At 35.7% G+C, this 27,932-nt stretch overlaps 1 protein-coding gene across 1 annotated transcript; it reads right to left on the bottom strand.

Annotated features, from left to right (window-relative positions):
* Nucleotides 1–539: 539 nt before the first annotated feature.
* Nucleotides 540–26,641, bottom strand: LOC136812818 (venom phosphodiesterase 2-like). Its single transcript, XM_067069342.1, has 28 exons — nt 26,379–26,641; nt 24,365–24,433; nt 23,141–23,209; nt 22,018–22,065; nt 21,559–21,662; nt 20,235–20,317; nt 19,187–19,266; nt 17,741–17,857; nt 17,258–17,333; nt 16,991–17,024; nt 16,606–16,671; nt 15,148–15,223; nt 13,887–13,995; nt 13,400–13,443; nt 13,136–13,205; nt 12,364–12,395; nt 11,165–11,241; nt 10,599–10,652; nt 10,093–10,159; nt 9,372–9,459; nt 7,497–7,711; nt 7,012–7,072; nt 4,374–4,525; nt 3,484–3,610; nt 2,757–2,846; nt 1,896–2,025; nt 1,093–1,252; nt 540–683 (listed from the first exon to the last, which is right to left on the bottom strand). Exons 2-28 carry the CDS (start codon nt 24,368–24,370, stop codon nt 540–542), a joined length of 2,379 nt encoding a protein of 792 aa, XP_066925443.1. The 5' UTR covers nt 24,371–24,433; nt 26,379–26,641.
* Between the last annotated feature and the right edge of the window lie 1,291 nt (nt 26,642–27,932).

The following is a 27,932-nucleotide window of genomic DNA, read 5'->3' as shown; positions in this document are numbered from 1 at the left end:
TGAACGTTGAAACAACGATGTGTGCCAGCTGGGTTCGATCAAGTTGGCATTTCTATCAGCGATAGCAAATCAATTTCCAATCCAGAATCTATTTGTTTCAAGTTAGCTCTAATTTAGACGGCTGTGTATTCTAATTTTTTAGATTATGCTAACGTTTGGCACTAAATTAACATTCAAAAAGCTTGCTTGGAAAAAATTAAAAGAAGTCATTAAATTGATGTCAAAAAAAGGGCAACACATTGACTTAGACAGCTTATTTTTCGCAAATTTTAATTCACAAACGAGTTTATGTTTTTGCACTTTTAAGGACGGCGGAGTAACTAAAGCAATTTGGAAAAACCCGCAGTTCTGACTCTCAAAATCGAGAACGGTAAAAGTGCTTGTTTACCGTCGTCCTCAGCTGATCAGGATCTAGACAAACCATCTCCGTCGCAAAAAAACGCACTTATTTAAACTCGTTACAGTTAAAAAAGGCAGGACGAAAAGTTGGTCGTCTAAACCAGAGCTTATAGAGCCTCCACTGGACCATATTTTCAGTATCACCATGGTTGAAGATCAATGGTTGTTTTAATTCTTGCTTGTTTTTGTTCAGATAGTTCACTGAAGAATTTTAAACCAGACAGTAGCTCCAAGTCACGAACTGTTGAGATGTGTGAGTTGACATATTTGGACATCGAGTGAAGCTTTAGTAATGAAAAAAGAAAGATTAATGTCAACTATTACTTTCATTTTTCCTGAGGGTTTTTGACTTGACTAAAAATTCTAATTTGAAAAGTTTAGCAAGGATTAAATTTAGAAGAAATGGCCTCTGTGTGTTCATAACTTTTCTCAGTATTAAGCCTGAAAATGTTCTCGAAATGTTCTTCTTTTCACCATTCTGTGGGTATTTTTTTAAAGAATTGGTGTGTTAACTTCTTCTTAATAATTCGACTATCGAATGTGTTCTTATAAAACTTATAATTTCATTCCCGTTCATTATTTTGCGCTTGATCTACAAAGAAAGGTATGAGCATGCACAAAAAGATCTTTGAAATGGAAAAAACAAATTTGCCTTATGTTCTTATATAATTTGTTCTTATAACAAACGTATACCTTTATTTCGCACATTGCGTTTTGATTATGAGGTAGAATGTAGGTTAAAATCCTCAAATCGTCACATGATACAATGGATTGAATGTTGTCATGACACCTGACCACCATTTTGTAATAATGCGTTGGGATGGCAACAGATCCTGTCACATTTTTCGCCCATCTAAGAGCATAAGTGAAAAGAGTTTTACAAAAAAAAAAGAAAATTCAAAAAGTTTATTTTTTGTTAGCAAGCCTCATACCTTAAAATTTCAGCTCAAATGCGACAGAGATAGTTAAATTGTGGTATTAACGGTTGAGATTTACTTTAACCCTTCAAATTCGAGTGACGTGTATACACGCTCTAAATTTCTAATATACAGAGTCTTAAGGTCCCAGACTTAAGGCTATAACTCCTGACCACTTGGTTGAAAAGGTCATAAACGTGCTTTTAGAAAGAGCATGAAAATACCTCTCTTATGGTACCAAAACTATTGTCTAACTCTTAAGTTCCAAGCTTGAATGCTAGTTTGAAAATTTGGATTCCAAACAAAAAAGTTGGAAGTTTTGCACGCTTGAAAGTAGTAGGAGTAGGTTTTAAAGAGGTACAAAAGTAGTAAAATGTAACCACGTGTCATTAAAGAGAACAATTAAAATCACGTGTCCAAAACAAACTTGAAACAATCAAAATCAGCCATATTTGTTTTGATTTTTTATTCTGACATGTGACATTTGTTTTGATTTTGTATCCCGCTGCATACGGTTTGTTTACAAATTTCGTCAGTACTTTTATGTCCCTTTAACATCACTTTGAAAACAAATCTTACATTTTCGGTGCATCTTCTTCATCTTTAATCCCGTCTTTATTCATATCAAATATAGAACCAGAATAGACATAAATCTGTTTGTATTTCAATGCCCACCTTCTTGTGGCGTTCTCTAAGTAATACCAAGCGCCTAAAAAGTAATATACAGTATATTTTATAAGAAAAGCAGAAATAAAATTTATAAAAAATTGTAATCATCTAGGTCGGAAGCGCCAAAATTTTCGTGCGTACTTTGCTTGCGTAAGTTTTACAAACATATTTTACTTTGTAAGGGCGCACCAAAATCCCAATTTAGAAAAATTGCCTCCCCGTTGCCCCAATTTTGGTCAACTCACCACGATATTGCTGAAAAAGCGAACCAAGATAATCGAAAAGTGCCGCCACAGACAAAAATTTCTTTTAGAAATATTATCGAATGATTTTTGACGTCAGAAAACTTTAAATACCATGAACTGTAGTATTTTTTAGAAAAAAAAAAAACGTTTATTTTAGAGTGAAGATTGTCGTCCTAGACGACATGAGACTGTCAGTATGAAAAATAATTAATGTCTTGTTTGTTTTCTTTTGAGAATTCGAAAAATTGTCATGTGATAAATAATATGATTTGTGAATCTTACCTAAACGATGTTCTCGTCCGTTACAGTGATAGTAAAGGCGGGAAAATATGGCGGCTTTGGCGTTATGGCGGTATACGGAAAAAAAATCGGCGGGAGAGTTTCGAAGAAATGACTGGCAACTCTACCGACTGTAAACTCTTTTCGGCAAAAAAACCCGTTTGCGAATTTTCTTCGACTTTTGGCTTATTTCTTAAATAGTGATTCGTCTTAGACTATAGCATAGTCTACTCGGTCTAAATCTTACCATAGAAACGATTGAAGCGGCCGTACTGTGGAGCAATGTTCGATAAAACATTGGTGTCTTGTTCACTTTCCACATCGAAATTAAAATCACCTAAAAAGATAAAACATCTGAGAACAGTAAGCGAGTAGTAATCGAGTCAATGCATCACGCTCTAAATCTACAGTCCTAACAGGCGCGCAGAGAATTCAATTTTGTGGGGGCTCAACTTTACTGAAAATATTTGAAGATGTTGCATTATGACGTCGCATAAAAGGAAAGAAATTTTGGTGAGAAAAACGCACGAAGACAAGAATTAACCATGACATGGTTTGAATTCGGGAGCTTGTTCGTTTCACATGCAATATATATTGTACGTGAATGGATCATTAATCTCTTAAATCTTAGGCATATTTCGATAATTTTCACGGTGTGGACGCCTTAGACCACTCAGGTATCACTCATTAAAAGCAATCATTGTATACAGACATCTGAAAAATGAATCTAGATCCAGACACCGCCTTGAAATAAAGGGAACTCTAACATCTAAAGCAAGGTTTAGAACTTTAGAGCCTGTGGCATGAATATGGCCAGTTTAGAACGGGTCTATATATTTTAAAGAAGGATGCCATACTCGGGGTAGGCAATGATAGATGAAGGACCAGCGTAGGAGTGTAAAAGGGGCCGGCGTTTAATTAGCGCTTGACTAAAGAATGGCCTGTGATATAAAACTAACGTCGTTTTTTCTTACCAGAAGGAGCCATATGACCACGATCCATTCCAGATTTATAGTACATATCACATGAAGAAGTTTCATTGTCGGTCAATCGAATGTCTTTACGGAAACAATTCGAACGTTTTACGTTTGTTAGCAATTGCTGAAATGAAAATATAATGAACAAATGATTATAATCAGTTGAGGGTCAGCTGTACTTATTATTCGCTCTCATTAATATTCAAATTTCGAATAGTAGTTTAAATAATAGATTTAAAAAGCCTTGTCAGGCTTTTGCTGAAAATTGTGCCGTCGTTAGGTAGGAAATCCTACCTAGGTCACGTGACATTACAATAGAATTTCAGCGAAAATTCGCTTCGCGGGTTTTCGAAAACAATAGCAACAATATTTTTTCCAATATTCAATTTTTTTTGCCTGCGATGGCTTAAAGCCCGACATCTAGGCCCTTCGGGCTTATAAATCTATGGTTTAATTCTCGAAGTGCTAAAGTAGAATCTCTAACCTTTCCCAGGTAAGAAAAAGTGAAACCACTTATTTCCCATCAAGAGCACGCCTAGAACGCACCGCAATCATGACGACAAATTGTATTTGGCGGTTCCTTTGTTTTTGAGGACCATTTTTTGAAATCAATCTAGCGTTTGTGTAAAAACCACGCGTGGGCGTTCTGGATGGGAAATAAAGTGGCTTCATTTCTCATGCAGGAGTCTCAAGGCTAGCCCCTCGGGCTTGGAAGTCAATGGTACTACTTACTTAAGCCTGTACGCTACCACTATCGGCATGCGAAGTTTAGTGTTGACTATAGTATAGTCTAGTACTTTACTTACCTTTTCTGTTAGCCTGTACGCTACCCACACCGGTATGTGAAATTTAGTGTTGATTACAGTATAGTCTAGTACTTTACTTACCTTCTCTGTTAGCCTGTACGCTACCCACATCGGTATATGAAGTTTAGTATTATAGCCTGTGATGTAGTGACGTTGTGTCAAAAGCAAATCCGATGTTTTGTTGAACGTTTTGGGTAATCCAAGTGGACTATTGATTTGATGTGATTCTGTGACTGAAAGATAGATAAAGATTGAATTATAAATGAACTGTTTTTGCGGAATTTACGGATTTGTAGGCCCGGCGGAACAATCGTTAAAGTGGGGAGGCTGAAGGTTTAAAATAAAACTAGTCATAGCTTTCACTAAATGCCCCCACAGAAAGGTCATCTCATGCACTTATAAAGCTTTTAATGCTTTAAAAATTAAAGCATAAAAAATAATCAGGAATAATTGATTGATTTAATTATTGATTGATTGGTTGAAAAAAAAATCATATTCCATTAACAAAATACTTGAAGAATTCATGCAGCTTGACAATTTAATGAAATTCAAGGAAAATATTGAAAAGCTTCTCAAAAACATATTTCGAAAATCATAGTATCATTATCTTACTGACATTCACATCTCCTTGTTTGTTTGTTTTTTCTTACAACAATATATGTCATGATCATTCACTAAATAGACCTTTTCCGATAATGCTGCAGACATCTTAGATTGTAGGCAAAATATATAGCGCTGAATAATTCAACAAGGTAACCAATCAGAAATAGCTTGTTTATTTTTCATTGGCTGGTATATATTTCAACAATTCTCTATTGCTACTTTGCCTAGTAAACAATAGCCCCCTTAAAGGAAGAAATTTTGGCCATCTTTAATTTGGCGGGAATTTAATTTGGCGGATGGCGGAAAAAAGAAATTTTCCGCCATCCGCCAAATTAAATTCCCTCTGAAAAAACTTTTTTGGCCATCCGCCAAATTAAATTCCCGCCAAAATTTCTTCCTTTAAGGTATAAAATTTATCAAAGATTTCTGCGCCATCTGAAATAGACCAATCCTAGTTAAGGCCCAGGCTCCACTTACGTACGCTGTGATTGCAGTCAAAAGAAAAATAAAGGAATGTCATTGTGGTCCATTTAGACGTACAGTCGAAAAGTTGAAATGTGCCTAATTTTTATTTCAAGTGCATAGTACTTTTTCATGATGCAATCTTTTCTCCAAGCTGAAAGGATTGAAGATATGATTGCAGCGCAGACAATGAAGAGACGGGCCTTCAGGAAACTAGACTTTTTGAGTTTTTATCTAATATACTCTCACTTTATGGTGTTCCTGTATGACTGTCTGTGTACCTAGTCTAACCACCGTTAAATGCCTTAACTCGGAAAGCTAGAATTGGAGCTATTTCACCAAGCCCCTAGAGCGTATGTTATTTAGGCTATGGGGCCATCCATATAGTACGTACGCAGTGAAAGGGGAGAGGGGGTTTAGCAAAAGCGTACATCTATTGTATAAATGACATCATTTCTATTGTTCTCTGCGTACATGGGGGGAGGGGGTATCAAATTTTTGGAGAATCTTTGCGTACGTACTATATGGACAGCCCCTATCACAACTGCATGAAAAAGTGGAACGTGCGCATGCAAAGTTAAACGAATGTAAACAAACTTTTTTCAGGTTTTTAAAATAGATTTACCACACTGAACAAACAGTGAAAACACTCTAAGTGAGGTAAATCTATTTTGAAGGCCAAAAAAAAAACATCGATTGACATTCAACACATTCAACCACTTTTGGATTCAACTTTACTTATGTGTACATTCAACTTTTTTGTACTTTGCCGGTATCTTGTTTTACCAAGTTAAGAAGGACTTTCTCGAGTTACGACCATATGATGGTCTTTAAAGCTCAAGATGCTCTATAAACAATAAAGCTAGTTATTAGTATAATAACAGACAAAGATAAATTACAGTTTGAACAAAAATATCAAATGTACATTTGAAAACTTGAGCAAACTTCTTTAAAGATTCCAGAAAAAGAATTGAAATCATTGCTGAAATGAACTTCTAACTAAATTACAATATTTAGTATTCAGTTTGAAAGACAAGAAACAAAATTTAACATACAAAACAATTTTTTCCAGTCAATGAATCAGCTCATCATCATAACCAGTCTGCCATTTTGTTTGTTTTGATTTGAACAAGTAATATTGTAATTCGTGTTATGGTGTAATCACTATACTTTTTCTATAATTTGCATTTATAACACTCGCTTCAGCTTTTCAATCCTAAATCAAAACTAATAAAATGTAATACGCAATAATGGTAATAGCATATAACGTAATATGAAAATATGTATAACATTTACTGCTGTATAATTTACCGCCATATTTTTGCGGAACACTTATTTGGCCGGAAAGCCGATTACGACGCAAAAACAAAAACAATTCGCAAAAAATCGAGATTCCAGTCCAATATATTGCGTGAAGCTATGAATGCCTCCTCAGTCGCTGCGCTCCTTGCGGGGGCAATAAAATTTGCTGGGAATTTGAGAAAAAAATCTTATTTGCTCAAAAGTATGAAAGCTGAGGTCTCCCCAGTCTCTCCGCTTCCACCGGGCCTGATACTGTATAAATAATTTGAATCGCCTTTCTGGAATTCGACAATAATTCTTGATCCCTTTAGGGTCGAAAAGAGAGAGAATCAACTATTAAATAACCACTCACTTTTAACTTTGGTGAGATTCAAATTTTTTCTGTGGTGATCCAACTTCGCAGAAACATTTCGCTGAAAAATAAGAAATTAGAAAATACCTTCACTCAAAGATTGATACACGTTTGTTTCTATGCTTTTAACTTTCCGAAATTTTAGCCTAAAAATGTTCTTATTTTCGCCATTTTCTGTGTATTTTTTGCTTTTTTCTTTAGAAATCGGGTGTTTTTATAGAGTCCCCAAAGGCCTAAAATGTTCTTAACTTGATCTTAATATTTTGAACATCGAAGCCTTTATATAGTTTCTGTTCTTTTAATTTATAACTCTTAGCAAGATAGAATCTCAACGTAAGAACTATGTAAAACCCCATTTTAAGAAATTTCAAATTATGACATCTGGACATTGAAAATATAGTTAGACAAAAATACTTGGAGGAAAACAGAAGGTTTATGCAGAGTAAAAAATTCAAACCATCTGATTATCCAAGTTAAATGCTTACATTACAATAAGGACATTTGCAATCATCACATTTCTCTAACGCTTTTTCATAATCTTCTGGAAAACGTCTTTGAGGGACATCATATACTTCATCTGCTTTAACGTCTTCCAATTCTCCTCTTGCTTCAATCAAAGAAGCTAAGAAATCTTCGTGTAGAAGATGCCGTAAACTTCCTTGTGTTCCGTTATTGGGAGCACCCGAGATCTTCAGTAAATCTACCGGAAAATGGATATTCAAAGATGAATTATTTAAAAACAATCGTACGAAATATCAACTTTGTCCGAAAATTTAAATTTTTTTTTAAACCAGGAAAAGAATCTTGGAAGGAGCTAAGGTGTCGATTTTTAACGTTTTCGAACACTTTCTGAAAGTAACTTTTTTATTCAATTGAGCATAACTTTCGATCTAATGAATCGAATTTAATAAATGACCCATAAAAATTTAAGTCTATCTTTCTTCTTTCCAATGAAATAGGAATGATTCTTTTAAAATTTTTAGATTTCGAGAGAATTAGTTTCAAAGAGAGAAATTTTTTGTGGCGCACCCGGTAGTTTGTTGTTTAAGAAACACACTTTTAAGAAACATGAGGCTCAGAATGCCTAAAAACTAAGAAACATCTAAGAAACATGCTGAGGCTGAGAATGAGAAAATTTAACATTTTTTAATTCGGCTTTTTTTTAAAATCTTCCAATCAAAACAAATTTTTTTTTTCTTTGCATGAAAAATAGGCTGATTGTGTCAAAAAGTTTAGAAACATGTAAGAAACATTTAAGGCTCAAAAGGCCGATTTCTTAAGAAACATTGAGGCTGCTTGGTAAAACTAGTTTCTTAAAAAAAAGACGTGTAATCAGGTTTTCCCAGTTCAAGTCCCTGATCCTTCTAAATTTTTCTGTTCAGCTCATAGTTAGCCGAGCGTGTTGGCTGCGTATACCGGCAATGCATCAGAAAGTTTCTAGATTACTGGGTAATCCATACTTAAAAGACCCAACCTTTGTAGTGGATTATCCGACAAGGTGGACTAGCCAGTTCTTAAGGGTTAGTGTATGTAGCCCTTTAGTCATTTTCACACTTTGTAAGACTATCTAGTGGTGTATAAAGGAATGCGATATCTCGACATTCGACTTATACCTTTGATAAGTTCGATATCAGACAAATGATAAAATTGATAGATATTATTGAATGATGGCCCAGAAGCAGAGTTTTTGTCGACTGGCCCCCGGGGAGACTATTAGGCAAAAGTAGGTGCTGGGTATGTGCGTACGGTCGGTGTCTAGTCTCTCTAAGGATTATATGTGATGTTGGTATTGAGGCATTGCTTTCTTTTTAGAGAGTCTTTGCCCTCTTACAAAAAGAACAAAAGTCAAAATAACGTCTCTAAGGGTGGGACATTTTTCGTTGATTTTTTCTCATTAAGGATAATTTTTAGCACAAGTTTAGTCTCTCTAAGGGTCAGTTTTTGGAGGTCCGGTCCTCGCATACCCGACACTCTCCAACCCTACTTTAATGGGATAAACTTTCGCGGGGATTAAATTTCGCGGATTTCGCGGATTTGGGTGTCATCCGCGAAAATCCGCGAAATTAAGCCTCAATGGAAATTTGGAAGGGCCTCTTCCGCGAAATGTTTCTAAACAAAACTCAAAATATGTCAGATAAATACTATTTGAATGGTTACTTGCTTCAAAGAAGCGCTAATAATGTGTATTTCAACAACCAACATGCATGATTTGGCAGTAAAAGCCACAAAATCGTGAAAATATTACCACCCAATAGTGCCACCCGTGAAATTAAGTCCCCGCGAAATTTAATCCCCGCGAAAGCTTATCCCATTAAAGTAGTAATTCCCTTGATATGGGTTTAAACTAGTTCCAATCCTACCTGTTAATAAGTTGTAGATCTCGATATTAAACAGATGGTCAAATTGATAACCCTCTTTGAATGAAGGTCCAGAAGCAACAAAAATAGCCTAGGAAGAAGATATAGTGAAAAAAACGTCAAAATTTGGATCTCGAGTATCGATCAATTGATAAGATGTTTAAAGATTTAGTTAACGTAATATACCGTACTACTTCGAATAAACGCCCCGAGTGTTTGTTAAATTTTTGGGGTTTTAGGTGGGGCGTTTTTTTGAAGAGGGCGTTTATTTGAAGTAATACAATATAGGTAAGTGCTGGCAAAGTATTGTAAAGTTGACAGGGGGATGCAAAAAATAACGAAATTGTCTAGGGGGTAATTGTCCCAGGGGCAATTTTCTGGGGTGATTGTCCTGGGGGCAATTGTCTAGGGGTTATTGTCCCGGGGCAATTTTTTGGGGGTGATTGTCCTGGGGGCAATTGTCTTGGGGTGATTGTCCTGGGGGCAGTTGTCTGGAGGGCAATTGTCCCGGAGGCAATGGTCCGGGGGCAATTACCCGGGGGGCAATTGTCCTGTCAACGAACAGGATTGCACAGATATACATGCACCACGTATATTTAAAATATGTCCGCAGCTCGATTTGCAATGTCACAACAATATAGGGGGTTACAGAAGGAAAAAACTTCCGATCAAATATATCGAGTATATTCCAGGCTTTCTAAAGGTCAGTGGTACTGGCTAATACCTTCATATCTTCGTCTAGGTTATCGAAACCATGCGATCCTCTGTCTGGATAACATCGTCCATTGTCTCTGATGAAAAGAGAAAAAATATAATAATCATTATTCATGATAACAAATTTGTGTGTCAGCTGAGCCCTTTTAACCTGATAACAGTTGTACATAATTTTCTTACGCGCACGGTAAACCTCTGAAGGCGCTTGAAAATTAAACATCTGAGGAAAAAAGTCCCTCCCAAATTCTACAACAAGAAAATTCTACAACAAGAATCTTTTTGTGCGCCGGAAAGTCAAAAACTGATACGGCGCCCTATTCATAAACACAAACACGCAACTTTGTTTTCATTCCTACTCTTTTTAGACGAACGCGGTCCTTACGATTTCGAGATTGCATATTCGTCAGATTGTTTGTTTTCACACATCCCTTTAGAGCTGCAACGTGGTGTGCAGAATACGATCACAATCTGATCTCGGGTTAGGCCATTTAAAATGCAACTGAAAATAAAACTTACTTTAATATAACACTCCAAGGTGCATTAGGTACAATTGTTACGTCACCAATTCTCCTATAGAGAATAGAAAAGTTATCTTAAGGATTTCAAAAATTAGAATCAACCAGTAATTCCTTTAACAGATCTAATATTTCGATTCTTTTAAAAACTTTCTTATTAATTGGATTAGGTTCTTTAATAAATCCCAATTCTGCTCTGCTTCTTTCAAATATCGAGATTAGACAGAAATATAATGTTTTCTACCCAGAACATCGAAAATATAATTTCTCTACCCAGAACATACAATTTCTCTACCCAAAACATCGGCTGTAGTCAGAGACAACCCGAAGGCTCCTCTATCAACCCACCAGGTTCACGCTGATGTTTGGGAGGTAGAAAATCCATTTCTGTACCAAAATCCTTGCTCCACGGTACATTTTGCACTAGAATCAATGCAACGACTTTTAAAAATTAAGCCCAAACAGAATGCAATTGCCTGTACACGCTTGCTAGGACTGTAGAATTAGAACGCCATTTTTTGCACAAGAACAATATAAATCACTATAAAACTTAAATTGACTTCTTACCTGCTATTGGTGAAATGGAATCGTTTTGGCATATAATCATTTATCTTGCTGTAAATGTTCAAATTCTTTGAAGAACACTGAAGAAATGGAAATTCAAGAAAAGATTATTAGAAAAATTGAAAACTTGTTGCAGTTCTTTTTAAAAATCCATTAATATCGGGTGTGTAAAAAAAACGCGCCTATTTTTCGATTTTTGACGTACACATTTCTATCAAACAAAGACAAACGAAATTTTCAGGGAAGATTTGAAATTTAATTTTTTACCCTTGGTGAAAATTATACATTTCTATGTTCATTTAAAATGACTTTATGATAATTCCGCTGACTTATGTCAAATTTTCATTGTTCACGGATTTTCATAGTTAAATTTTTCCATATAAACAAGAAATTAAAGTACGCTTCGTTTTTACTCTCTTATTTTGTTTCGCTACTATTAAAACATTAAAATGGCATCATTTTTTCATTTTATAGGTTAAGTTTTATTCCAAGGTCAATATTTGATAGATTCTAGCTAGTTCCAACCAAGCCATTTCTTAACGTCAATTGCGACGACAAAAAAAAGACTTTCTGTTATTACCTTGTGTACAGCAAAATTCTTAGGTTTTCAGTTAAAGTGTTTTGCAAAAAGTTAAAGAAGCAGAACAGAGCTTGTGGATAAGTTTTTATTATGGTTATGATATGAATGTTATAATTCAGCCGGCAAATTAAAATCTGAAATAGATTTCCCGATCATATTGGCGGAATCGACAGGAGGTGTGGGCACGAAAATGTTTGGGTATTTTTCACTTTTTGGCTGAAAACTGCTAATTCTTAGGTGCAAAAAAAGAAAAAGGGCGCCAAAATTAGTAATCAGAGGCGCCTTTTCCCGACCCTTGTCTTTCAGCTCCCAAAAAACTCGGCCGCTGCCTTAGACTGGCAGGGTCAGTCGAGCTGGAACAGGGAAAAGTGAGCGTAGGAGTTAGGTAAGCGTAGGAAGAAATTTTGTCGGCGGCAAAGCTGAATGCATTTAATCAGCAGCCTCTCACCAACTTTTGCTCGTTCTCCTACGCAGCTCCTATTCTAGCAAACGACCGCCGCCTTCATGTTTCCGCCCTCTGACATGATTAATTAACAGACTAGTTTGCTAGTCTTCTGCTGCCCCCTGCTCTCCTGTCACCACGCTATATTAGTATAAAAATAGATTGAAAGTTTAAACATACCCTTAAATTGTTGTAAATTGTACTTGTGTCGTCTTTAAAAAACAAAAAGAAATGCATATATTATACAGTCACTCCAAAATAGGCAAATAGACCTCCCATCCTTGAAATTTCGGCAAAAGTCTAAAGTGTTAATTTACAAGAAATGATTTTCTCAACATGGTCATGGTGGGAGGGGGTGCTTCAATTCTTCTTAAAGAAAAAGGCGTGTAGCAAAAAAAACCCCAGCAAAACAACAATAGAATTAGAAAAACTACACATTATTGTACCCAGAGGAGCATCATTTTTCAATATGACGTATGTATGAAGGGCGCTGTCAGATCAAAATCATAAAAAGCGAGCTAAAGAACTGGGTAAGAATCTGTAATGATAACTTGGTCTCAGCTGCTCTTAATAAACGGTCGAGGGGGGATGAGATGGAGTTTTTACAAGCTCTTATTTGATTTGGTTGGTGTTAACCAATGATAAAACAATTTTGTTACTTTTTCTAAAGAACGCGTTATTTTTATTACCTCAAATGATCAACTATTAAAGTATCTTATAAAAACTCCATCTCATCTGGGAAGGGGGGGGCTGGAAAAATCTTTAAATTGTAACAAACGGGGGAACCTTATTATCGGGGGTTGGAAACTGTACCTAAGTACCCCCAAAATTATTTAATTATAGACTATAACCAAACTACTCAGAATAAGAGGGTTGAGAAAATATCGAAAAATTAATAAACGGGGGAAGGGCGTTTATTAGGTACTTGAAAGTACATACAAATTAGACATACTTTCATCTTTACTGTTGAGCATCGAAAAAGATCCCAAGCCTTGGTAATAAAATAACGACGTATTTGTTTTCTAGAAATGTAATGAATAAGAAAATCAAAATACGACCATCATACTTCACTTTGTATTTACAGCAGAACTTAAAAGGAGCAATTAGTTTATTACCCTGCATTGCCTTGTAAAATTTATTTTCTCTACATCGGGGGTAATTCTTTTTCCCGAAAAACAACCAAAATTATTCTCGCAAAAGGATGAAAGGTTCTTACATCAACCAAAGTGACATTATTTCTACAGTCGACTTCCGCCATACCTTGTAAGAAAGAGAAAAAAAGAGTAACATGTAAGAAAGTAAGGAGAGTTGATTTTGCCAGAGACCAACACACGAGACTTTCTTCAATACAAAAAAGACTAAATATTTCAGAAATTAGAAAAAAGCACCAATGGTTAGAATAAAATTTCTACTTCTGTCAACCTTAAGATTTTTACCGTACTTGTGGAAACCAGCTAAATTTCCTGTGGTCTTGTGGAAACAAGCTTCATTTCCCGTGTCTGTGTGGAAACCAGCTTCTTTCCCTGCTTTGGAAATTCTAACCCAACTGTTCTGGCTAGATGCAACAATCAATGGTAGTGGCAGAGCATCTACGTCCAAATAAGGGGAAAACAAAGTTTGTCAAAAAGTAAATTCTAGTCTAGCCACGATGCATAGAAAATACTGCTGGTTATAAAAAGTAGAGATTAAATAAGTCTAAATACCGTGATCTGAAACCACAATGACGTTGACTTGATTATCAAGCGAATTTTCGTGCATTTTAGACATCAAATCTCCGATCGTCTGGTCTGCTTTTTTTATCATTTCGGTTACCTGAAAGTAGAATTTCAAGCGAATATCATCAAAATGATTATATGATTACAAGGCTATCACTGTGTCTCACCAATATTCTGTCGATTGGTTGTGTGAAGGTTTCAATCACAGACTTGCACTGCAATGGACTGTGTTCGAATCCCAAGCTCTTCCAGACATGGTGTTAGGGAAATATGGTGACTCTCTACCTTCACTCAAATATCATTCTCTCTCAAAATGGTTTTAGCTACCTTAATTCCTTTAATTTTCGCACCTAAATTTTCGCTCACCCTACCCAGCTGGCACACAACGTTGTTTCAACGTTCATCTAACGTTACATGGAAATGGGATAAAATATGATAGGGATAAGGTACGGGCTTCCTTAAATTCATTCTTTTTCCATATTCGAGTTTCAGATTTTGCTGAGTCAGCAAACCCTTTTTTGTTTCTTGAATTTATCACGCCTGAGTGTTGAATTCTTTTTTTCTAGGGAGTTTGAACAGTTTGCTATTATAATAAGAATCCAAAAGAACAGGAAAAGAAACCAATACTCTTGGTAATTCCAGTGTTCTATATTAAATTCACAAACTTCTATCTGCATCTAAAGAATCTTTTTTTTCGGGGCTAATTAAAAATTAAAAGAGATTCATTTCACGAATAAACGGACACTTTTTCACCGGATTCAACTATGATGTTGGCAAGACACAAAATACAACTATTCCAGCATAATTTGAAAACTGCGCCTGACGGCAATTTATTTTTCGCGAATCAATCAAATTAATTTTTTTTCACGGGAATTTTAATTTGGCAAACTAAGGGGGATTCAGGAAGAGAAAATGTGTGACATTAAAATACCTAATCCTTTCTGGACGTCAAAATCCTGATGATGAAGTATTGAAAATGTACCTGGGGCGACCGTAGTGCAGTGGTAGAGCATCCGGCTACAGTGCGCAAGGTTGTGGGTTCAACTCCCAGCCGGGTCATACCAAAGATTTCCAAATTAGTACTTGATGCCTTTTGCTTGATGTTCAGCAATTAAGGGAAATGATCAAGGGTAAGTGAAGCAATCCAGGGAGAAAGAGTGGCGCCCTCCCCTACCTTTGTGTAGATAGCTATCGAAAGAAGAACCTTTCGGCCGCGCCTCTGACTGCGGTCGCAGACTTACTTACTTACCTGGGGCGAGAGAGGTCCATACTTGTGTCCTTTTTTGTCCGGCTCTTCGAAATATAACGTGATGAATTCCGGACGGCTAAAGAAGAAAAAAGAATAAATTTGAATAAAAGTGGATTAATTTTCGGATGGCAAAAACTAAACTTTCTCAATTTATTTATTTCATTTTCCTTGGGCGTATGGCGAAAGTCACAATTTCAAGGTTTTCGCGAGGACTAAGTTAGATTCATAATGCCTCTGGAAATCTTAGCAAAAAATATTTCACCAAAATTTTGCAGTGTTTGTAACTTCATTATATTTATTTTCATCCCCAAAAATGTTGTAAAAAAACTTATATATCAAATTTTGATGAATTACCCAAAATAAATTCCGCAAAAATTAATTAACCTTAAGGGCTCTGACCATAGTCCAAAAATTGATTTTGGTATTTGAACATAAAAGTTATATTTCAGGTTCCTTAACACTTTTAACAAAGAATTGCCTTTATAAATTGCTTTTTAATCGAATCCCTTAAAGAGTAATTAAGAATTTAATAGCAAAAATGACGTTATGAACTTTAAAAAGATGTTAATAATATGTTGCATCACCCTCTTTTACAAAAAGTGCTTAGTTTTAATGGGTAATTAACTTTTTTGTTTCAAAATTTCTTTACACTGACCGCAAAGAATTGAACTATTTTAAATTTTGCGGAAAATTTCTCTAAAAAGATGTGTCAAAAGTTATGACTGTTTTTTTAAGCAAAATCCAGATGAAAAATTGATGAAAAACCACTATTTTGAAGATTTCGAGACAAAGAAGCATTTACAAAAATTTTTCGCAAAAATTTTTACTGTTCGGTAAAAGATACACCATCTATTGCGAAAAATTTTTCAAAATGTTTTTTCTTCGCCGAAACTAAGCTCTTCAAAGTTGAAATTCTCTTCCTCGCAAAAGTCTTCATTTTCTTCTTCATCAAATTTTTTCAATGCAATTCTTGAATTTTCAGATTCAGGAATAGTTTGTCTAACAGAAAATGTATAACATGCCATAGTTTTGTTGGTTACATCAGTCAGAAAACACATTTTAAACACGGCAATTATGAAAAATTCACTATGGTCAGAGCCCTTAACCCTTTGAGTATCTTCCCATTTTTTTATTAAGGGAAACATCTCGGGAGGGACCTCAAGCCCTCTTTAAATCTTATTGGTATCGTTGTTGGTACTTTTCAGACCGGTATGTAAAATACACGTCGACCCCCTACCAGAACTCACGAACTACTGAAGCTTTTGAATTGAAATATTCACCAGTTAGTTCTATATAGATATCGACAATTCAAAACAGTGCACGAAATTTCAGTGTACTCACATGCGTGGTTGATACTTTACAGACCGGTCCGTTTTTAACTAAAATGCTCAATTTCAACCGCTCGTCTGATTTTACTAAAAATTTACTGTTACCACAAAATTCTGAAAAAGCATTTACCTCTCGTTCACCGGTAATTTCATCCAATCAATGACTTGGTTAACACGTGCCGACCATGGTACTGATCTAGAAGAATTAAAGATACGAAAATAAATGACTTTGTTAATCCATACTTCCTATACAAAGCTTAGAGAAACTAAGAAACCACTCGAATAACGCGTACTCAGGCATGCCACAGGAAAACGCGACGGCAGATTCAATAACAAATTACTTCACATACATTACTTTCCCACAGCCAGTAAAAACATGATAAATTATATTGTCTCTAGGTAACTGCTGTGTAAGTAATTAGTTATTCAGAAGACCGTCGTGGAAACTTAAAGTACTAATACTCTTTTCGTTAGAGGATAAGCAGATGCCAGTGAGATAACAAAACAACACTTACGCGTCAAATTTCTTCCAGAATGTTGGACGAATACCTAGAAATAAAGCGCATGTTTCAAAAAAACCCTCAAACACATAGTGCTAGAAAAAACAATGTTATCGTCCACCGAAGGACACGGGAAAAAAAAAAAAAATTTTCAAGTCAGAAAAATCAGTGGGAATGAGAAAAATAGCATGATATTTTGTGGTGAGGATTAGTTTATTTGATTACTATCAGTGGCGGGGATAAAAATTGGAGATATGGGTGTGATATAATGTATGTTAATACCTTTAATTTCAGCTTCTGATCCAACCCAATAAAATGAAGCAGTGTTCAATCCGCTCTTATTTGCTGTCACCCAAATCTATTGAAAGAATGAAAAAAGTTTCATGAGAAGACCCGGTTGCACCAGACATTGAATAAATTTTATTATACAGTCGATGGTAGTACAAAGGAAGAGCATTCGGCTACGGTGCGCAGTGCCTTGGATTCAAAAGCCCTGACCAAGTCATACCAGAGACTTCTTTTAGAATTTCTGATATGGTGCTGCAAATAAGGAAATTTCATTTGGCTGGTGATTTCTCGAGCGTAATGAGAGTCATTTGATCAGGGGGTCTGGCGGAACCCCGTAGAAAATTTTGTCTGAAATGACCTTTAGATTGGCTAAAGACCTATTCATTTTAAAATATTTTCCTATTTGCAGCACTATATAATCAAATGAACGAAGAAGTGGCCCAAAAAAGTTAGAACTATGATACTATCTATACTTACTGGTTCACCAAGCCACCATTTTGATTCTCCAGCTTTTGGACCAATCTTGAAATTATCTTTCAAATCTGGATCATAAAAATTGTTGGCTACCATTCCGTTCGATTCTGGATATAAACCCTGAAAGAAGACAAAAGTATGGGTCGTCTGAGTCCACAGGTTTGTAAAGTCCGAAGGACTAGATGTTGTTCTTTAAGCTCTTCCAAGCAAAAAAAAAGTGAATATCGCAAAAAATATTGCTGCTATTTTTTTCGAAAACCCGCAAAGCTTCTTGTTGGTCAAGAGCTGAAATTCTATTGTAATGTTACGTTACTTAGGTAGGATTTCCTACCTAACCTCGGCACACTTTTTAGCCAAAACACGTCATCTAGCCCTTCGGACCTTATAAATCTTTGTCTGAGTCAAATATATGTCTGGTCACGTTACTTCATGTAGGAATTACATTTTTTGGTTACATTTCAGCATCTTAAGTTGAATGAAAAGACATTATCATTGTTATTATTTTTTAAGACCCTTGGCATATCGCACGGAAAAACAAAACCTCGAAGAAAATATATGTTAGAAAAACCTATATTGTTTTTGAGACCTTGGTACGTCCAAGCTGAGATAGAAAGTTGTTTTGTCCTAAAGAAAAGATTCAAAAGTAGGTCATGTCCTCAGTTCAATACACGCAGTCAGAAAGAGGAACAACAAAATATGGCTAAACAAATTTTTTTGTTCCAACAATTCGCGGAGATTCTTAAAATTTAGCTGAATTCAGAGACGGGATCGCTGAGATTTCGCTGAACTCCGTCTAACTTTACTCTTAATACTAAAAAAAGAAATATTCAGGTCATCCGCTGACCTTTATACAACTTGGACAAAGCTATATCCGCCATCTTTGATCGGAGTTTATTTGAAAGTGGTACCTGCAAAAAAGCCGTTGCAGTGTCGAAAGTTAACGTCTAACCGCGCTACATCAGTAGCGAGTTTATGTATGTGTGTTTTTCAGCGACGGAGACGGTAAGGTTCTAATTTGAGTAGATCCTGACCAGCTGAGGACGACGGTAAATCAGCACTTTTACCGTCCTCGATTTTGCGGGGCGGAATTGCGGGTTTTTCCAAATCGCTTCAGTCACTCTACCGTCCTCAAAAGTGCAAATACATAAACTCTGTAGTATTCAAAGAAGAGTAGACATATCGCTCTCGAAGTATTACCGCTATTCATGATATGCACCATTGCAATGTCTCTCACGGACCCAATAGCTGGTTGGAAGTGACGTATTGACTGATTTTACGTCACTTACAACCAATCAGCTATTCGGTGATATATGTCAGAAGACATTGCAATGGTGCATATCATGAATAGAATAGGATAGGGTACCACATTAAAAAAACTCCAATTATAGATTTTGCTTGGCTCTGAGATTGAAAAACTCCAGGGTATATAAAGGTCAGTGGTAATCATACCGTTGCAATTGTGTAATGATTAGTGAAGGTTTTGGGTGGAAAAGCAGGTCTCAGGAAATTCGCACGAACTCCATTGGAAGCTTGGGTAAGAAAAAGAAAGTTGACATTAGACCAGCAAGCTAGTCTTTTAATTAATCATGTCAGAAGGCAAGATCATAAAGGCGGTGAGCGTTTGCTAAAATAGAAGCTGCGTGTAGGAGAACGAGCAAATGTTGGCGAGAGAGTGCTGATTAACAATTAATTAATTAGCTTTCATCTCTTGCCACCGACAAAATTTCTTCATATGATAACCTAACTCCTACGCTCACTTTTACCGCGTGATACCGTTCAAGCCCGACTGGCGTATCAAAAGCGCGTAAACTAAATTCTGAGTTGTTAATCACTCAGTTATGTGGAATAGTTTCTTCCAGAAAAAACCGCATACCCCCTGTTGGGTGGACCTCCTCAACATGGGGTATACGTTTTTTTTTCTGGAAAAGCCCAATAATTAGGCAAGACTAATTTGATTTGTTGTTCTACGAATTTCCACTAAAATATATTTCACACACTAGTTATTTGTAAGAATTAAATTTCAATAAAGCTGAAAATTAATTCAAGAAATTGAAAAATTTAGAAAATCAAGCAAGCATTCCATACACTAAAATTTTATTATGATCTTCATCGAAGATAAAAAAGTGAACTTTTGATCCAGATATTTTTTGGAAAATATTTTCAGTACCTTACCAACCCTGATAAATGAAAAATTTATTCTTATTTTACCAACCGACCGATCCATATTTCTCTAACGATCTGCCCGTTAAATTAAATTAAATTGGTCTCGCCTATATATATGACAATTCAAATTCTCATTTCTATTGTTTTGATAGGTAGGTAGAGAGAAAAATACTAAATATAAAAAATTTTAGGCGAAATCTTTTTATCGTGTCCCAAAGTAGTCCAGGAGTTCCTCTACTGGACAATTCATGAAAAATTTTGCTACAAATCTTTTCAACACGCATGCGTAGAAAACAATCTACTAAATGTTGACCTCATACAAATTATTCCTTACCTAATTTATCCAAGTTTGGGGTGATACCACGTGTCAGATATTCTGCTCTGAAGCCATCCAAAGAAACCAAAAGGGAGATTTTCCTATTAAAAGAAATAGAGGAATGGATTAGAGTTCAGTCTCTAGTCTAGAGCTTACTAATTCAGAAATTGTAGAAGATATAGAAAAAATAATGGAAGAAACAAATTGCAGCTTACAAACTGATAGTATTCCGGAAAAAAGACCTTATCAGAGTTTTTGATTTTTCTAAAACAGCATGTATTGTGGGATTGTTTCGGGGGTATTACAATAGAATTCTCTCGAGGAATTCCTAAGAGATTTCTATTGTAATACCCCCGAAACAATCCCACAATGCATCACTTTTTTAGAAAAATCAAAAACTCCGATAAGATCTATTAACATATTATTGTACAACACCTGTATTATACCATCCCAGCTGGCACACAACGTTGTTTCAACGTTCATCTAACGTTATATGGACGTTGTGAACGTTAGATAAACGTTGAAACAACGTTGTGTGCCAGCTGGGATATTACACGTATTATAAACAACTCCGGTTGTTGGAGTCAGAATATCTATTAATTAAAAAATCTCTGGAGGATGATATCTTGAAATAGGGCCTACCCACGCTGGAGGTAAAATGCATTGCGCTGCGAAAAGGAATTCCAATCTACTGATGCGAGCTGCCGAATTAAAGCGTTTACCTTGACACTCGAACGTAAACGATGATTGCCCGTTAGAGGGACAGGAAATGCAGGAAAATTATATGCGCAGAGTCAGGGTGTCAGGGCGGTTTACCGGGAAAAAAATGGCGGTAGAGTTTGTAAACACCTCCGCCACTGCTTACTCCGCCCCCCGTTTTCAAATTTATCCCGCCTCATAAACTGTTCCCTTTTTAGTGATCTTATGTAGACGATAGCAGGATCATCTAACTCGAACAACACTGGATCACTCAATCATTTTCCTTTAATTTGACTTTGGAAAATCGTAAATTTTTTCATTATTTTGTGGGTTATGAGTTTTCCCTACAACGAAAGTTGCTCCGGATCCTAAAGGTTGCCCCCTACTCACTAGCGCTCCAACCGCACTTTTTCGAGCAAAGCTTCCACGCCATTGGTCAAAAGAGAAATGAAGCAACTCCATTGGCGCTCCATTGTGTTCAACTTTTTTTTTCGAACGCGCTCTATTTTTATGACGTAATCTTTTTTCCAAGCAAAAAGGATTGGAGCCAAAAAGTGCAATCGCAGCGTGCGCAAGTGGAGACCGGCCTTAAAGGTTGTTCCCCCTACTCACTAGCGCTCTTATAGAAAACAGATGAATATACCTTCCACTATGATCAATATTTTCTTTCAATTTTGCAGCTTCACCAGTATTGTTTTTCAAGAGGACGATGGTTGTCGTGGTTACTACCGCTATCAAAATCACCAACTGAAATTTAAACGGTCAAATCAAGTAGAGATGTAGAATGGTGTCGTAAACATAAAGAGGTTATCACCGCAGATATCTACAGTTGAGTCTCCCTAATTCGAACTCGAATTGGGAATCTTGTTCGTTCAAATTACAGAGGGATTCGAATTATAGAAATTTATTAAGAGGGTTGGGAATAAGTTCGGATTATGGGAAGTTCGAATAAGTGAGACTACCCCTGGCTGAAGCATCATGATAAATGAAGTTCTTCGCCGACTTGGAACCTCCTCAACCCGAAATCAGGACATTTTTCAAATTCTTTTTCGTGATTAATTTTTTGTCCAGGAAGAAAAAATATTTGATGATCTTAACTTACAGTAATTATAACGATTGCAAGTTTTCTGTATCTTATATATCCTTGTTCCTAGGAAAAAAATATAATAAATAATAATTAAAAGACTCGCAAAAAGATTACTACAATACACCTTTTTACGGTTAGCGGCTTCGTAAAAAAACAAAAGGGCTTATACAAAAGGGCTAACCGGAAAAAAGATGTATTGTCTCTCGGTAGTTTGAAATCAAACTAGCCTGTACCAAACTCATCTTCATTAAAATTTAAAAAACGCCCGTGGGCGGGGTGGTACAGGTTTAAATGACTAAAATCGAACGAGAATTCTAATTTGTTCAGATTATAGAAAGATTCGAATTAAAGAGAGTATTTCACGGGGTTTTCCTGTGATGGGGGGAGCTGAGAATTAGTTCGAATTAAAGAATGATTCGAATAATAAAAGTATTGGGTACTAGTAAGTAGAAACCTAGAAGTCGATTAGAATTATGTTGTTTTGTTTACAATAATGGTGCTTTTTCGTAAAGTAAACTTGGTCAGGGAATTTCCCGGCTTCAGATGGCTTTTCAGCTCCAGAAAGAAATTTCCATTTCCACAAATATTCTATAATAAACTTCAAAGATGTAGATTAGAACATTGTCTCTACTACAATTGAATTTCGAATTAAAAAGAGTATTTTATACCACTTTCCAGCTGAAGGGATCGACGTTTTTTTTCAGATAACAGAAAAATTCGAATAACAGAGAGTTGGCTGTATATTAAACTTAAGTTTCGTAATTTTGCGCAATAAAGGAATGTGTTACGCCCATAGATTTGTAAAGCCCGAAGGACTAGATGTCGTGCTTCGGCTGAAAAATGTGCCGTGGTTAGGTAGGAAATCCTACCTAGGTCACGTGACATTACAATAGAATTTCAGCGCTTGACCAATCAGAAGCTTCACGGGTTTTCGAAAACAATAGCAACAGTTTTTTTTTGCGATATTCAATTTTTTTGCCTGTGATGGCATAAAGCACGACATCTAGACCTTCGGGCTTTATAAATCTGTCAAACAGTCAAAAGTGTGCAGTTGCTCTGGGTACGAGATTTTTCGTTAGAATGATGGAGATTTTCATTGTTAGATTTTCATTGTTAGATTTTCATTGTTAGATTTTACCTTTGACTTTATTTGAAGGCTGATCGTTGAATCATTATGTTGAAGTTGATATTTCGCTTTGACGTCTGTCTAAAGATTAAGAAGAAAACGAAAAAACACACATTTTTTCATGAGAACATCCAAAAATTTTGAAGACTTTTAATGTTCTTAAAATGTTCTTATTTTCACCATTTATCAAGTATTTTTGTGCTTTTCACTAGAAAGAACAAAATATTTTCATTACAAGAACAAAAAATGTGAACATTAAGTGTGTATAGAGTTCAATATCTTAGAACATTCGAGCCTTTGCGATAGAGAGATATTCCCTCCGATGTATCAGAATGGGTCCTACCCACGATGGAGTAGGAATAACAGCGCAATCGACATTGCAACCTCGCAGATGGTGAGCTGCCTAGCCATGGCTGGCGTATAAACCATGACACTCGAACTACACGGGAGAACGGATGTCCTCGCAGGTGTAGAACCTCCCAAGTGTCTTAGCAGACCACAATTCGACAACTCTAAATACATACCTAAAATTTCAACAAATTAATCCAAAGAAGTTCTTAGGAAATTCCACTAAAATGCTTACAAAATGCTGAAAGTAAAATCATTTATTTCAAGGCTTAAAAGTTCAAAGAGTTAAAAACGTTCAAATCGGTAGAAGCGATTCCTTACGCAGATCGAACGTTTGCTTCCATAATAGCGTAAGTTAACAAAACATGAAAAATATTATAGTGTCGATTAATGTTCAACGTTCTTCACAAAAATTAGGACCGTTAAAGGTTTTGTTTTTAAATAAGTGTTTCCGTTTCATACCAGACACATATTGGGCTTTTCCAGAAAAAAATTGAATATGGGGGTGGAGGATATAACAATTTTCAGTGATTTACCCCCCCCCCCCGGACAACGGGTTTTACCCCCGGACAAGCACCAGTTGACACCCCGGACAACTCAAATAACCCCCGGACAAGGCAAACTTTGATGATTTTCGCTACCCCCGGACAATATATCTTCAACCTCCCCCCCCCATGTACGGACATTTTCTGGAAGAGCCCATTTCATATCAGGATAGTCTCTTCTATTGTTATGTTATGCTGATATAAGCAAAAACATGTCTTTCTGACCAATCTCGCACATCTGTGTCAATCCAATGTGAGAAAGCTTGTGAACTAAAATTGATGAGTAAGCAAACGATATCACTAAGCTTAGAACAAAACCGTTTAAGTGTAAAAAAAAGGTTACCTCCATTTTATAAATGTTCTAAGTTCCACAATTCTTTCCACGTGAGTTCTTCTTGCAGCCTGATTTGTACTAAAGAAAACACAAAAATACACATTATATGAGATATGATGTAAATGGATTAACAAGAAAGCTTCGTTTGAATATATAATTGTTGAAAGATACTTGCTCATTGAAAGATTGGTGTCCTAATTAATAGCTAAGTAACGCAAAATTACATTAACTTATCAAGTGCCACTGACATCATATGAGCTCGCTAGATTTTTTTGGCTTTGTAATGGTAGGTCTGGTAGGTCTTGCGACCCAGGCCGGCCTTTTTTAACTCCGCTAAAATAGAAATTGTTATTAAGAAGACTCCCGGATCGAACCCATCCTTTATTGGCCATATAGTCCGGTAGAGTTAAGATTTTACCTTGGAAATATCTCGCGGCCTAGCCATCGAAACGCTGTAAGCCACACCGCTTTCAATTAATACGTCTCAGACCATCATTTGAGCCTGGCTCGGAAATGTAAATCTTACTGAGCAGATCATGACCTGACCAGGAAATATGGTAGATTTTCGGCTATATGGGGGGGGGGGGTTGACGAAATTTTAGAAACAACACCATTTTCGTTATCTACTTTTCATGATCTTTCTTGAAGAACAGCTGAAATTTATTTTGAAAACTTTTTGAAGATCTTGTTTGCAGGGGCTGGTTTGTACTTAAACTAAGTCTATTTTGGCTATTTCTGGTATTTTCTGGCTGTTGTAGCCCTATTTGACAGGGCTGCAAATTTTATTAAAGAAAGATACGAATAATGTGAACACAGATTTGAAATCTGCGAGGCTCAAATATCACAAAAAATTTAATGTCATGATTTTCGAATCAGTTTTCATCTTCACTTTTCAGTTTTATGAAAACCTTCGATATTCTTCGCGAGAATATATTTCTAACGGTGTATAATTTTCTAACATAGCATAAGTGGGTGCTGAGAAATCGTTAAAAAAGCTTTCAAATACCTTTGAGACGTGAAAACACCAGGAAATTTTTAGCTAGACAATTCGAAAAAAAGGAATTTTCTGACACGCCACAAATCATTCAATCTGTCAATCACTTAAGAATTTTCTTCCAACAAGCACAGACAAGTTCTAAGAAAGTAAGAAAAAAGAAGGACTAACTTCTTAAAAAATTACAAAGTTGAAATATTAGAAGGTAGATATTGTGTTGGGGTATTGCAGAAGATCCTAAAACATGTGACTGCGCAGGATATTTTATAAATCTTATTTTATAAGTTCAAAGAATCTCCCTCATAAACTTACACCAATAGGACAGTCCCCGCCACTACCTGAATGGGAAGATATTTCGGAATCGGGAAAAAATTCCCGAACGGGCAGAAATATTGTTTCCAAATATAACAATTACCTTTCCGATTAGGTTACGCTTCACGCTTCACGCCCGATCGGGTTCAAACTTCCCGTTTAGGTAGGCTCAAAAGATATTTGACAAATAGTAAGATTAACTACGTGAACTTTGTTTTCCCTGGGGAAAAAACCTTAAAACTCGATGAACATTTTTACCGCCTTGCTGGTCATCATTCAGCTTCACATGAGACATTTTTTCGACGAAGGAAAATCTTCTCAAAGGAAAGGGCAGAAGAAATTCCGAAAACTCCGAGCTAACCTTCCCAAATCAAAATTTCAGTCGACGCACTCTAATAGGACCTTCAATTCAATACGCTCCATTATTCAGTTGGTCAAATATTGCTTTAGGTAACTATCATGTCTTAAAGTCCAGACAGGTCTTAAACCCAAGGCTGCCGACACTCGATGTCGTAACAACGTCCATTTGACATTCATAGCGTCCAAGTAACGTTATTTGAACGTTAAAACAACGTTGTGTGCCAGCTGGGAAGGCTGTATATCGATAAAGACAGTTGTCTACACAGACCACACAAATGTTGAAGTAAACTAAAAATCTAGAAGTGTTATAAAAACCCAAGGCTATATATTATACAAAGACCACATGAATAGACTCACCGCTCTTGTATGTAATGAAAATCAGCTTCTTGATGTTCCTAGTACCAGACCAGTTTTGTATGACTTTTACACACTACTGCACAGAATGTCATGGGATGAGTTGAAACCATCACAACCTCAGCATGCAATCTGATCCTACTTTCACACATGTCATTCTTGCAGTCTTTTTCATTCATTTTATAAGACCCATCCATTTATAGTTAGGGTCAAATCACCTTTTTGTGTTTGTGTTTCCATTTTGAAGTATATTGCATGTTTATGTTAAGTCTGTTACAATAATAGAGTTTAAGCTGTTATTATAAGTACATAGGTAAAAATGTACACGCATAAAATCATTCAGTGTTCTTTGGCGGGGAAATAACTTTAAACTTTTTACAGTATATGGCCCCCAAAACGTCTATCAAATTTAAAGTTTTTCTCAAATCGAGAGGAAAAGAGGTTTTACAAAAATTTTTGCTGCATGAAAAACTTTAACATCTCTACTTTATTTCCCGGAAAAATAAATAGTTATTTTTCGAAATTTTCAATTTCAACAATATTTTTCAATCGCTTAAAGATAGGAAGCTTTTTTCTAATGGCCCCCACAACGGAGGTTTGCAATTTTAGCGATTTCTCGAGATATCTTTAAGATATGAATACAAAATTTTGACCATAGTTTGGAAATGTGATTTAGAGGCTTTTGGGCATAAATTTGTTTGATAAAATTTTTACAGTATACCCTGGGTGTCAAAACGCATGTTTTAAAATCAAATTATTAAGCCCAGTGGTAATAGGGGGAGAAACTATGAACATATTTGTGTTTTCCCTTAAATTTACGACCCGATGGATGTAAATTTTATCATTTTTATAATATATTTCAAGATTTTCGATCTTGCAAAGTCTAAACTGAAGATTTAGAAATTTTCAAAATTACAATTTTGATTTAACAACGTCTTAATCAATCTTCTGAAAATCAATCTCCTTTGAAAATAGTTCCATTCATGTATGGCGAATATACTGTTAAAATTTTAGAAAAAAAGCTTAACTGAGACTGAAAATAATAAGCTTTAAAGTTATTTTTCTCCTATATTTTGCAAAAAAATTAAAGAATTTGCCGTTTTTGCTGATTCAGCGAAAATTTTTTATATATAATGTTGATTTTTTATCATAAACTATTAACTCAAGCTGATAGGAATGAAATTTCAAGATTTTTTGCTGTTTCTCATATTTAGAATTTTCGGTTTTATCAATGCTGATTCTAGGGCCCCAAAATACTGGTTGACCTTTATAATGCTATATCTTTTACCCATCCTCTAAAGTCACAGATGTATCTGCATTTTCCGAACAGCATTAGGTGTAGAAAGTTTCCTTTACCCCATTTTCATAACTTATTTTCAATATCCAAAGAGCTAGAGTGAGTTATATACAATTTTTATCTCATTTTGGTGTTGAAATATTTCCTTCAGACGCAAATATGTTGTTTTGAATCTTTCTCTCATAAAAAACATGCTCATTTTTAAGAATGACCATCATTCTTTCAAAATAAACAAAAAATCGTCTAATTCTATGCATCTA

This window comes from Clytia hemisphaerica, unplaced genomic scaffold, assembly GCF_902728285.1.
Source record: "Clytia hemisphaerica strain Z4C2 unplaced genomic scaffold, Clytia hemisphaerica genome assembly, whole genome shotgun sequence".
NCBI lineage: Eukaryota > Metazoa > Cnidaria > Hydrozoa > Leptothecata > Clytiidae > Clytia > Clytia hemisphaerica.
This window is presented reverse-complemented; position numbering and strand designations above follow the sequence as displayed.

What these genes read in the sequence shown, in the direction of transcription:
- LOC136812818 (XM_067069342.1), bottom strand. An exon ending in CAATTTACAACAATTTAAGG is followed by an intron (nt 11,242 to 12,363) that starts GTATGTTTAAAC and finishes CCATTTCTTCAG; the next exon opens with TGTTCTTCAAAGAATTTGAA. An exon ending in CCTTGGAGTGTTATATTAAA is followed by an intron (nt 10,160 to 10,598) that starts GTAAGTTTTATT and finishes TCTTTTCATCAG; the next exon opens with AGACAATGGACGATGTTATC.